The sequence below is a fragment of the Carassius gibelio genome, chromosome A3, assembly GCF_023724105.1.
Source record: "Carassius gibelio isolate Cgi1373 ecotype wild population from Czech Republic chromosome A3, carGib1.2-hapl.c, whole genome shotgun sequence".
Taxonomy (NCBI): domain Eukaryota; kingdom Metazoa; phylum Chordata; class Actinopteri; order Cypriniformes; family Cyprinidae; genus Carassius; species Carassius gibelio.
The window spans coordinates 11305138-11317308 of record NC_068373.1 but is presented as its reverse complement, the minus strand read 5'-3'; the positions used below and the strand labels follow the sequence as shown (position 1 = coordinate 11317308).

The following is a 12171-nucleotide window of genomic DNA, read 5'->3' as shown; positions in this document are numbered from 1 at the left end:
ATATTCAATGCTCTCCAATGTAGGCTAAGAATAGACTGGCCAAAGAGCAGATGTGGAGTATGATGACCCATGTAATATGAGGACTTACACAGACTTGGTAACTGTTGCTTGGCATACATGTACCAGACAGGACATTTCTCCAGGTTAACAAGAGTGTGGCACTGAAATAATTTGCATTTATGTTTAAGGCATTTAATATATATTCAAATGACAAAAATGTTTGGCTTTCCTTAACATATGAGTCCACTGTGCAAGCTTGAATGACATTATCTTCTTAGTGCTTCCTATAACAATAAAACAAATTGTGTGAAAATATTGCACTTTGCACATCTTCTTTCCTGTTGCTGGCCCAAATATTCAAGGATTATTTCTGAATAATGTCTCTGAAAGTCAAAGCAGGTCTTAATAAATGTTTGTGTGCCTGTTTAGCCCTTGAAGCTATAGTATATTAAATGCCGCTGGTCAAAACAGTCAGAATCAAATTCTGTTATATTCAAATTCTGAGATTACTGGGTAAAACACCGAAGCATTTACAACAATTTAAATTTTCTATTCTAAGTTTCTAATCAACAGAGTATATGATAAAGCTTTCCTTGTGGCAGTTGCTATCTCTTCTTTTGCATGCTATTTCCCTTCACAGGCACATTTGTGGGAAGTCAGTGATGTTTACGGTGTATCTGTTAAAAGAGCACTGCATCCATTGAGAGTGTATTCAGAAAAGCGTATCTTAGAGCAGACACCGATTGTTCCTGATAAAGAGCAGGACTTTCTAACCCATACACATGCTCAAACAATACTACATCACATCCTCCATTCTTTCCAGTTTATGATCTGTGCTGTATGTGCACATTGCATGTGTGTGCTGTTTCTCACGTCTGGAATACATTATATGTCTGCTTTGATGTCACAACCACTCTCAGAAACCCCAGCATGCCACTGACCACCATCATAAACTACAATTACACATTCTGCATTTCCAAGTCAGTTTGACATATTGTCTGTTTATGCATTTTTGGACATGCTGATGTAGGGAAACACCACTTCATAGTGTATTTTAATACCTTTTCTTGTTTGCATGGGCTTTGTGTTGCATAATGGCTCATGGAGTGTGTTTAACAGGTGCGTTGACTTTTGGTGCTGAGTTTCCTACACTTAAGACTGATAAATGTGCAAATAAGATTATTCTAAGTATCAAGGACAATTTTTGCCATTTTGAAAAAACAACCCCGGTGAGACAGACTCTTAGCTTGGATGGAAAGACCCTGCTAAAGTACAGAGAACTGATGAATAGATCTCATGAGCATCATTTTTTTCTTAGTAGATAAATCAGACAGTTAGAACTGGTCACAGATTTCCCTGTTAAATCTAATTCAGATTCACAAGCACTTGACATGATTAAATTTGAGTCCAATTTTGATGGCAGTGTTGCAAACAGTAGCTTGGTATGTAATGTTTTATTCTTTAGTTCATTAAATTTGCAAACTGGGCTACAAAAGTATTATACAAACGTCTGTACTGTACAAAAGTACTGTACTGATAAGATGTTAGCTTTTTTTTTTTTAATGAAAGGCAAGACAAACATTCCTATAGCCTCCATATTGAGTGTTGTGATTTTTCCCATTCAAATGTCTGAGTCTGTCTCCTCTCTGGTAAAACTCAAAGCAGTCATTCTGAGTGTGGTTCCATTAGTGGTTAGTTTAGTGCTAAATTGCACTGGCACCAACAGCTAATTTCATGATTTTATTGATAAATATAAATTTTTATCTTAAAATATACACCATTTTATGCTCATTTATTTACAATTTCGGCCCTGAAGCAAAGCAACCACTTATCGTAAAACAAAACCAGTTGAGAAGCACTCAGTATTAAACCAAAACTGTTGAGAAGCACTAATTGTGAAGCAAAGTCAGTTGAGAACCACTTATCTGAGGCAACTGAGGGAAAGAGAGAGCAAATTTCACACAGCTGTATTTCCAGGACTGTAGCGGGGTACGTCCTGAAATAGCGTTGTCACAGATGCAACAGCATTCCTCAGCAGCTCTGTCTAACATACAGGACACTGAATCTTCTGTTCTACAGTCTTTGCAGAACCATATTACCACATTACTCTTATTAATGCACTCTCAACACACTCATGCACTCTTCACCCCTCACTCCCACCTACTTCATCCAAACCTGTCATGATTGTCCTCATCTGCCTTGGTTACCTAACCAACTGTCTTTGCCCCACATTCGGGATGTTTCAGTTATATCAGAAAGCCAAAGCACCCGAAATTAGCCTTTTCACTAAGCATTTCACATTTTTGCACTAACTGTTGGCTTCTCTACCTAAAGCAATAAACATAATTCATATGTGAACTCATTCTGGACAAACCAGTTTTCAAAATGAAAACACCCAATTTGAGTGTGTTTTTGCTTGTTACAGACTAACAAACATGAGCATGAGGCAGTCATCGGTCCGGTTGACCTGTCACCTGTCTCAGGGGCCCGAGACTGAAAGGGGCCCCCATGTTGTGCTTTTGACATAATGTCATGCGTGGGACAGGTTAAGCTGTCTGGGGAGCCAGATGTGGAAATGCAAACAAACTCTGGGGTGTCATATGTGTTTTGACCAACAACTTCTGTCAACTACCTCCTTCTCTTGCAGAAAATGATGCAGCTCAGGCTTTAAAGCCCAAAGCTGCAAATCAAAGTTATGAAAGAAGACAGCGCTGTCAGTTTTTCCATGTGCGTAGCACAGATTCTTTTCGCATAGACTGTGTGCCAGCTTATGGATTTGGCACATTTTGATGTCTGCTGCATTTCTGATACTTTAAAAACAGAGAATAGCTGCTAACAGTAATTTAGTAAGTTGTATTTTGATTTGTCAGGGAACTCTGGTGTGTTTATTCTCAGTTTATACTTAATTTGCAGTGCCGTTCTGAAACTTCTATCCCAAGTGACCCTTCAAGTTTAGATAAAAAAAAAACATTGTATGGATAATTTCATATCAAATTTTGACCTCCCAAATTGCTTCATGTTGTTTTATTTTTAGCTTGATCACCTTCCACTTTATTTTAACCCTAACCTCCATCTGAAATGAGAACAATATTATTGGTCTATAAAAACATTCTTCAAATCCCCAACCCTTAACGTAACCATAAAACTTTATTAGTTAATATGAATGTTCTTCCAGTGCTAGCCAGACTGACACAGGAACATGACCTACATGGGTAGATCGCATTAAACTAGTTAAATGTCAAAGAAAATGGACTAAATTGCAAAAAAGACTGAATACTGTAACAACAGTTGTCTTAAATTTGAGAAATTAAAGTAGGTTAACAAGTGTTATTTTGAATCCCCAGCCACAGTTGCCATAGACCTGTCCTACAAGTCACAAAGTGTACTGAGCTCCTCAGTCTCAATGTCCCATCATGTATAAACATGAATCCACTAACCCATAAATTTACTCAAAGTATGTGTCTCTTCAACAGACTAAAAGGCTGACCAAAGTGGAGCGGCAGCGGTTCAGTGAAGAGGTGGAGATGCTGAAGTGCCTACAGCATCCAAACATCGTCCGCTTCTACGACTCCTGGAAGTCCACTATGAAAGGACACAAGTGCATCATCCTAGTGACGGAACTCATGACGTCAGGGACACTGAAGACGTACGTCCAAGCATAGTTTTTTTTTTTGCCTCACACTCACTCACAACCTCTGATGGATAACAACCCAAACTGATCACAACTATGCCACCACCATAGTTTAAATGTCTATTCCTCTAATGTCTAATGTCACTGTTCATTAACAGTGGCTCCACACTTTGTGACATAATGTTGCATAGAATGGTGTTGAAGGTTGCATAGCAGGAGCATAAAATGACAAATAGAAGAATGAAATGAAAGTCCACTGCTCTTTTCCCAATTTATTGATCTTTTAAACCGCCAACTGCCCACATTTTCCACCAGAATATTGCTCTGAATGGGAGACTGAACTCACAATTGAATTATATAGAGCTTGTAGAGCTAACAGTGCAACACTTTTTTCCTGTAGGTACCTGAAAAGGTTCAAAGAAATGAAGCTGAAGCTTCTCCAGCGTTGGAGTCATCAGATCCTGAAGGGCCTTCACTTCCTGCACACCCGAACACCTCCCATAATCCACCGAGACCTTAAATGTGACAACATCTTCATCACTGGCCCCACTGGATCTGTTAAGATTGGTGATTTGGGCCTAGCTACTCTCAAGAGTGCCTCATTTGCCAAGAGTGTCATTGGTGAGTTACAAATCCCACAACATTTCAGTGTGCTACTTATTTAGATGTTACAATGTCAACAGTTTCTCTTCAAACACTCCAGCAGAACTTTCTTTGACCTTCACAACAGTTACTGTAAACAGTGCCCTGAGCTACCTCTACTATGGGCTTACCTTATTTGTGTACTCTGTCAACTCTATTTATGGTCCAACAAGTGATTGACACAGATTTCTCACCTCGTCTGTGGTACATATATCACATTACTTCATTAGCTCAGTACTGGCTCGACACGGTTTAAAATCTGATCTGCTCACGCTCAGATTAGGAGAGATCAATGGCATGAATAATTAAAGAATGTGTGACCTGCATTGGAAATCAGGAAAGCACAACCAATAGCTTAAGCTCAAGTTAAACATGTCCTGTTCATGTTTAGAGTGCACTTTTAACATTCAGTCAATTGGTGGGCCAACAGAAGGGAGACTCCATGAGGAGTTACTCCATGAGGATTGTCCTTTTAATATGTATACTGTATGTTGCTTTGGAAAAAAACGCCTTCTAAATAGCTACCTAATGCTTGTTTTTTGGCATTGATCTTTGCATCCACACAGGGACCCCAGAGTTCATGGCACCAGAGATGTACGAGGAGAAATATGATGAAGCTGTGGATGTTTATGCCTTTGGTATGTGCATCCTGGAGATGACCACATCAGAGTACCCTTATTCCGAGTGCCAAAACGCTGCCCAGATCTACCGCAAAGTCACCAGTGTAAGTCAATCCTCACACCAGTATTACAAGCTTGAGAAAAACGTCATGGCACCAGGCTGCACTTACTATTTTATTTGTTTTAAGAGGTTCAAGCTAAAAAAAAGAAGTTTTTAATTGTTGCTGGCCATTTAGTCAAACCGCATAATGAAGCTCTTCCAGCTCACTGCTACCCACTTCATTAGCCATCTCTCCTCAAAGCAGCTTTAAGCTTTTACAAGTCTTCTAATGGTAATGTTAGGCCTATATGAGGCTCTTGTTGACATTTCTCTGCAACAAGGGGACAATTAGCGTGTCTCTCTTGAGCTGTAATTCGGTTTAGAAGATGCCGATCTCGTCTCTCGCCCAGATCTCTAATCAACCCCCTGTTTAACCCTAAGTTGATTTCTGATTACAGTGTTGCAAATGTGTAATTTCATTGTACTTATGTGCAATGCATGCTAACCGCAATCTTGGGTGTGAATTGAGTTGCAGGGTTATAATCTATTCCATAATGGATGACTTTTTTCCTTAGGGGCGGCTTGTTAAGAGTCCAGCCAATCAGCCAATGTTTATGTGAATAATATACAAAGCAAAAACTGCACAGTTAAACAGCTCTGGGAGACACAGTAGTAGCATTGTTGAATGCAGAAGCCCTAGAGGAGATTCATCCTTATGATGGGAAAACTGCCTGATTTTCTCTTTCTCTTCCTGAAACCTGAAATTAGCCCCATCTATGATGTATTTAATGGCCAACACATGCAGGAAATACACTTTACCTATCTCAGTATCAGACTGAGACAATGTTTTGTAAGCACTATTTCCACTGAAATCATGCCTGTCAAATTTTTGTAAGGTCAGACTGACATTGGATTAATTAAATGTATTTACCTTTAAATATGGATGCCATCTTAAAATATAGTTGTCCTTCATAAACTACAGCGTATCCAAAGCTGAAACTCAATGTAAATGTTATTTCAGGTATTATTTGGGTTTTTCTTATTCTTTCTTAGGCATTATTAGCATTAGCCTGTTTTGGCCTCTCTTTATTTTTTCACACATTTAAGGACATTATATTGTCATGTCCTCCATCATGGTCCTGTGTTCATGACATAATGATCACTGATTAGTGTTATGTCAAGGTTAGGCCATATCAGATTCAGAAGATAAGGAAAGAGGAGAGAAAATGTGAATTTGATGCTTGCAGTCATTTGTGCACCTGAATGACAAACAGACATCACCTTTCATCCTGCTGTTACTGAGGGACTTTGTGGCTTTGAAGTTGGCATGCAGAAATTACATGGTCGGTCAGAGAGCACATTTAAATTTTTCAGAACACTGAGCGATAAGGACAGACAGAGCGAGACAGTAGCGCTTTTCCAAAATGTCACAATTTTTTTACATCACGGGTTTGCTTCTGATGCAAAATCTTGTAGTGGCGTACATATCTGTTTCTGTGAGGGCAATCCCACAAAATGTATATTTAGCATATTTGTGTATGTTTACATTTATCTTTCAGAAGTGTGCATTTAAATGTTTCTTAAAGAAGCTGCATTTCATTCAAGAAAAATACAGTAAAAATGGTCATATGGTGAAAAAGCAATTTTTAAAGGTTTATATATTAATTTAATATATTTTGAATGTGTATCTTATACATCTGCATTGCATGTCCATTCAATCACCAACTCGAGCCAATTATAAATCACTGACTACGACTGTTCATTTTCACGCTACTTACAGTGGATCAGCTATGCATGATCTAACAGTGGGAACAAAAACAATGCAGTGACCCCTGGCAAGTATGGGAGGGAAACAGAGGAGCTCAGTGGGGCAAAGTGGAGCCCAAAGGAGGTCAAACCATGTGCCTGAGCATCAGCTAATTAGAGAATGTGTCTCAAAGGCATATTCATATTTGATCCTGACGGGCCTTCGCACTTCCCTGGGTTAATGAAAATAATCCTCTGTGCCGCTGAGAGCGTGGGGCTTGTGATGATCTGGAGGTTTTTAACCCTGTTTATGAGAGCAAGAAAGATGCTGCTGTTTGTAGATAGTTGTGTGTTCTTAGACTGTGAACTGGGTTTATGATCTGCATAAGCATGTAACAAGCTTTTCAAGGAATGTTCAATTGTTCCTGGTGCAAAGGAAGTTAGAAAGACAAACAGCAGCTTTCCAAGGCACTCGTCCCAGGCATCCCAGAGAGACGAGGCATGCAAAACACAGAAAACATTTAGATGCAGACACTGAGCACTGGAAACAACAGGTTTCCCAAGACTATGTGGTTCTATTTGTGTACGTTTGTTTTAGGCGATGTGCAAGTACCACAAAACGCATGCATTTTGTGGAGGATTGAGGTTCAGCTTCAATATTCAGAGTCTTAAGTGCATAACATGTTCTCTAACAAACACAATCCTCAATCTTAGTGTGTTTGTTTTTCAGATAGGACCGGGCAGGAGGGCCCTCGAGCGCAACTTTATGAAGCACTTAAAATCCTTGTGTTGTTATGCCACAGGTTTTTCTTGGAATTCTAGTATTGCCATGGCAACAGAGACTATCATTTAGTTCTTAACCTGTCATTCTTTCTAACTGCTGAACGTCATTTTGTACGGTTAAAAGGGAAGCATGAACATCTTGTGACTGATTTCTGAAATGTAATACCCTGACACCTTGAAAGTAATAGTTTTTTTGACAATTCTAATTATTTTCATCCAATTTCTGATAGATGTCCTATATATTATCAGCAGTATTGTGTATGTGTCGATGGTCTGTGTTGATCAGTTTATCTAAAGTAAATTTCACTTGTACCAGTAATGCAATGTTGTTGTAGTCACGGCTCCAGCTAATTACATGTAATAGTCTCTCTTAACTTGAATCTGGGTCTTGCATTTCCATGTGGACAGATCTGTTCTCGCAAGGTTGTGGAGGCATTAGGACCAAACTTATATGTTGTTGTTGGGAGGGCAAAAGATTATGTGAAACCTCTGCATATCAGACGTGCTATAATTAGACTAGCCACACAACAATATGAAGACTGTCTCCTCGTCTGCCTACACACAAACACAGATAAAAGATTTGATGAAATGTCATTATATTCAATGTTCATGGAATACAATGTTTTTCCAAGGAACCAGTGCTGCTGCTTATATTAAGATTTGACCTTCAGTGTATTCACAGTGGATTGAGTGACATGCAGAACCAGAGGGAAACAGACAGAGAGAATTAAGACCGGTACAGATGTTAATTATGTCTGTTAGTCTTTGCGGAGCCAGTGATGACACTAAAGCATGTGGTCTTACTACATTAGCTCAACTTATACAGATTGATTCCTAGGTAAATCAGATTAAATCAGGAAGTAACAAACTTGTATTTATCTGACTTTCTTTCTTCCATAAAACACAAAAGAATAAATATTGAAGAATGCGTTAACGTTTTTACATTTTTTAAAATATCTTATTCGAGTTCAATAAAAGCAAAAAGTCATACAGCTTTAAAATTACATAAGGCTGAGTAAATGATGGCAGAATTTTTTGAGCGAGCTATCGCTGTAAGAACCATCTGGGCGGCTTCAACCATTCGGACAGCTGTTTTCATAAATTAACTCTGCTTTCATGTTGAAAAACACTGAACCACACATGATGTGCATGAAACATGTAACTTTGCTGTTTTTCGTATTTTTCTTCCAATTCACCCCTTGCTGCTTACCTGTTAAACACACATTGGAGATGAAAAGCTTTCCATCAAGCGTGAGGTCCACGCCAGCAAGATGACTGTGGTCACTTAACTGAGACAGAGAAAATTAGCCCTGCCTTTTCACTAAAATCAAAAGCTTTCAGGATGATTTATGGCCTTTGTGTGAGTGTAAACCCTGTAATGAATCTTGCCTGTTAAATTAACATAGATTTAGCAAGATAATCAACCTCACAGTTTTTATGAGACAACATTAGCCGTAAACTACTTTCCCATTTGACACTTGGCTTCTGCGGACACATTTGTTGGGTGGTATGGTCATGTGTGAGTGCTGTACTGTACATTCATGATTTGGAGTTCAGCACAGCTTGTTCGTGAAGCTTCCAGGTTGGTACACAAACAAGTGGCTTGTTTATGTTGACAGCTAGAAAGGCTGGCATATCTGTCTGCACTACTTGGGGGAAAGGTCGTTTCATATCTACTTTGATGTTTTTGTACTAAGAGTGAAAAAAGCCTTTCGAATAGACCTGGCAGAAATTCAGAATGCTCAGCGTTTACTCTTTGATAGCTCCCAAGTCCTAAATGGAATTTTGTGTTATTTTTCTTAAAAGTATCAGATGTTTAACAAAAATAAAATTCCTTATTTAGGCAGAACGCTTAAGTGAGACAGTTGTCAACAAAGTAAGAGATTTGAAGTGAATTAGTCAAATGTAATTACAAAAAGATTCAGTTGGTCAACTTTGGTTAATGTGGACCTTTACAGCATTTACTATTCATTTTGGTTAATATCAGTTATTACATTACTACATTTTAATAGAATTTTTAAAAAAAAACATTAACTTTGTTAAATAAAACCATTTTGATCATTGTTAGTTCTGTACATTGACATCATTATTGAACTAACATTAACATAACTTTAATGTTAACATCAATTTTACCCAATGTGATCAAATCGAACCCCATTGTGCAGTGTTACAAACTAACATGTTTAGCATAGCTCATATAATTTGATCTTGCAAGTTCATATTGACTTTTGATTCAGATAGAGAAGACATGTGCAATTACTTTTTTTCAGGGTTTTCACTTCTTTCAGAAAGTTTAAAATCAAGTGAAATTAAGATTATTGACACCGAACATTATGTAGAGAGATGAAATCTGGTTTCAAGCCACCAGCACGTAATTGCTGCAGCTCTTTCAGCTGGATGTAATGTTGAGCTTCTTGTGTAAATGTAAGGTAATGATCATTCTTCCAGGCATTGGCGATGAAGGAGAAAAAGATTAAAAGATGCAGAGCAGAAATTACATATTTTGTATTTCTATTTCAGATGTTTCTTGTAGCAGCACTGTAAATTTTTGCTGGTTTTAGCTGGTTTAATCTGGTTCCTACCTGGTCTCTTAGTCAGGTCAGTCTAGTCTTTAACTCATCTAGCTGGTCTCTAAGCTTGACCCCAAACCTGACCTAATGCTGGTGTAGGTGTAGGTTATTTGCTTCATGGTCTCAAGAGGTCTCCTCAAAAGCCTGATATCATCAAGAGGCGCCTGAACAAAAAAATCATTCAACGAATCCCTTTCAACTGCCTCTTGAACCCCTGTTGAAAGCCTGTGAGATCAGTTTTCAGGGGTAAAAAAAAAAAAATAAAACTTTAGGCCGCTCCACCCCCTTTACACTGAATTGCACCTCTGTTGTGTATTTTCTGTTTTTCTTTCCATCTCAACCTTTCAATGGGCCTATTACCTGAACAAGCAATACCAAAGCATACATGGTTACGTCAACTCAGCTCAGAACATTGAGGTTGCCACAAAAATGTTCTGCCCAACAGCAGCATTGATCTTGTCCATAATGCCTTTTGCAATGTGTGTATGGCACCAGGCCTGGCTGGTAGATTACTGAAGGTACATCATGGCTTTCCTTCATGAGGATTTCAGGCCAAGAACACTGTATTAAGTGATGATGTGAAGGATTTAAAACCATTTATGGCATACATATACTCACACACTTCAGTTTCAGACACTATAGTCTTCATTTTATGTGCTTAAAGGGTTAGTTCACCCAAAAAATGAAAGTTTGATGTTAATCTGCTTACCCCCAGGGCGTCCAAGATGTAGGTGATTTACATTGATGTGTAAAGACACAAAATGATCGGTCTGTGCAAGACTATGAACAGTACTTATTTAATTTTTTTTTATCTCTGGTTCAAGCAATGTCCGAACTGTTAGAACTCTCCTGAGCACATCCTCCTGTGTCTGTTCTCAAGCAGGCACGTGAGGCGTCTTCTTCTTATGCTTTATAGCGGTTCACAGACTTATAAGTGCATTACCGCCACCTATCTCTCAAATGGACCATTGACACTCTATCTACAATCTCAATTAAGAGTGTCAATAGTCCACTTGAGAGGTAGGTGGCGGTAATGAACTTATAAGTCCACCATAAAGCAAGAAGAAGAAGAAGACAACACCTGACCCATGTGCTGCTGAGAACCATCCACTTACATCATAAGAGAGATATACCGCATCAGTTTGACTTAATTTCACTATGTGTTCTACTGAACAAACAAAGCCGCCTACATATTGGATGCCCTGGGGGTGACTATCCCTTTAAGTATCACTGTTGTGTGGACATTTACCATGAATCAATAGGTTCTGAAGTGAGTATAATGCAACAAAAAATGTCCTCAGTATCACAATTTTGTGATTTTCACCTCATCTGTTTTACAATGCGGATTCAGCTGCCTCAGAGCTTGATTTAATTTAGCTTTTCTTCTTAAAGTAGATGGACAAGTAGATGGACTGTGAAAAGAGCATTTCCTTGAATTCCAGAACTGGATTTCTCATCAATTAAGTGGAAAAAAAATGATGATCTTTGAGTGTACAGCACAGTCCAGTTTAAACAACCACTTTTATTTCAAATTCAGTATAGTGTTCTTTTGTAGTCATTTTTATAAGTGTGTTATGTACCAGATGTAAGGGTCTAGGGTGAAGTAACAGAAAAGTAAACAAATTTGGTTGGGGTGAGGGAGTACCAGTCCCCTGCCCAGAACAAAAGACACGTTAAGTTCCAAAATCAAGTTTTTTTTTATTTACAAGATTTCCAAATAGCAAAGTGGAATAGGAAGAAAATGGACTTCGGGGTGGGGAAAGGCCAAACCAACAAACAAAAGGACCCTCAGACTACTTAAGGAGTAAAACTAAAGTGACAAAACAAAATAAAAAATTAACAACAGAAGTGTACACGAACCAAAAACAAGAGAAAAAGAGGCACAGAAACAAAATGGTACCCACTTCCCTACGGCTTCCAACACAGAGAAACACTTGGCACAGCAACAACGCTAATTACTTATTCAAAAGGCTACAATAAACCGTAACTTAAGTAAGTTTTACACAATATCAATCTCTGACACCACTAGAAGAACAACACGGGGCAGGCAAGAGGTACAGCACTCTGAAAGTCAAGCTTCAATGTGGTATGCATGTTGAACAGCTTTTTGAGCTTGCAGCCTCTGCACAGTAACGAGCG

The 12171-nt window shown here is 38.6% G+C and overlaps 1 protein-coding gene across 1 annotated transcript in view; it reads left to right on the top strand.

Annotated features, from left to right (window-relative positions):
* LOC127946605 (serine/threonine-protein kinase WNK4) overlaps window positions 1–12171 on the top strand; it is a 44905-nt gene that overhangs the window by 16298 nt on the left and 16436 nt on the right. The window contains exons 2-4 of the mRNA XM_052543291.1: window positions 3474–3646; window positions 4032–4252; window positions 4840–4997. Of these exons, the coding sequence (XP_052399251.1) occupies window positions 3474–3646; window positions 4032–4252; window positions 4840–4997 (552 nt within the window). The remainder of the gene's footprint in view (window positions 1–3473; window positions 3647–4031; window positions 4253–4839; window positions 4998–12171) is intronic.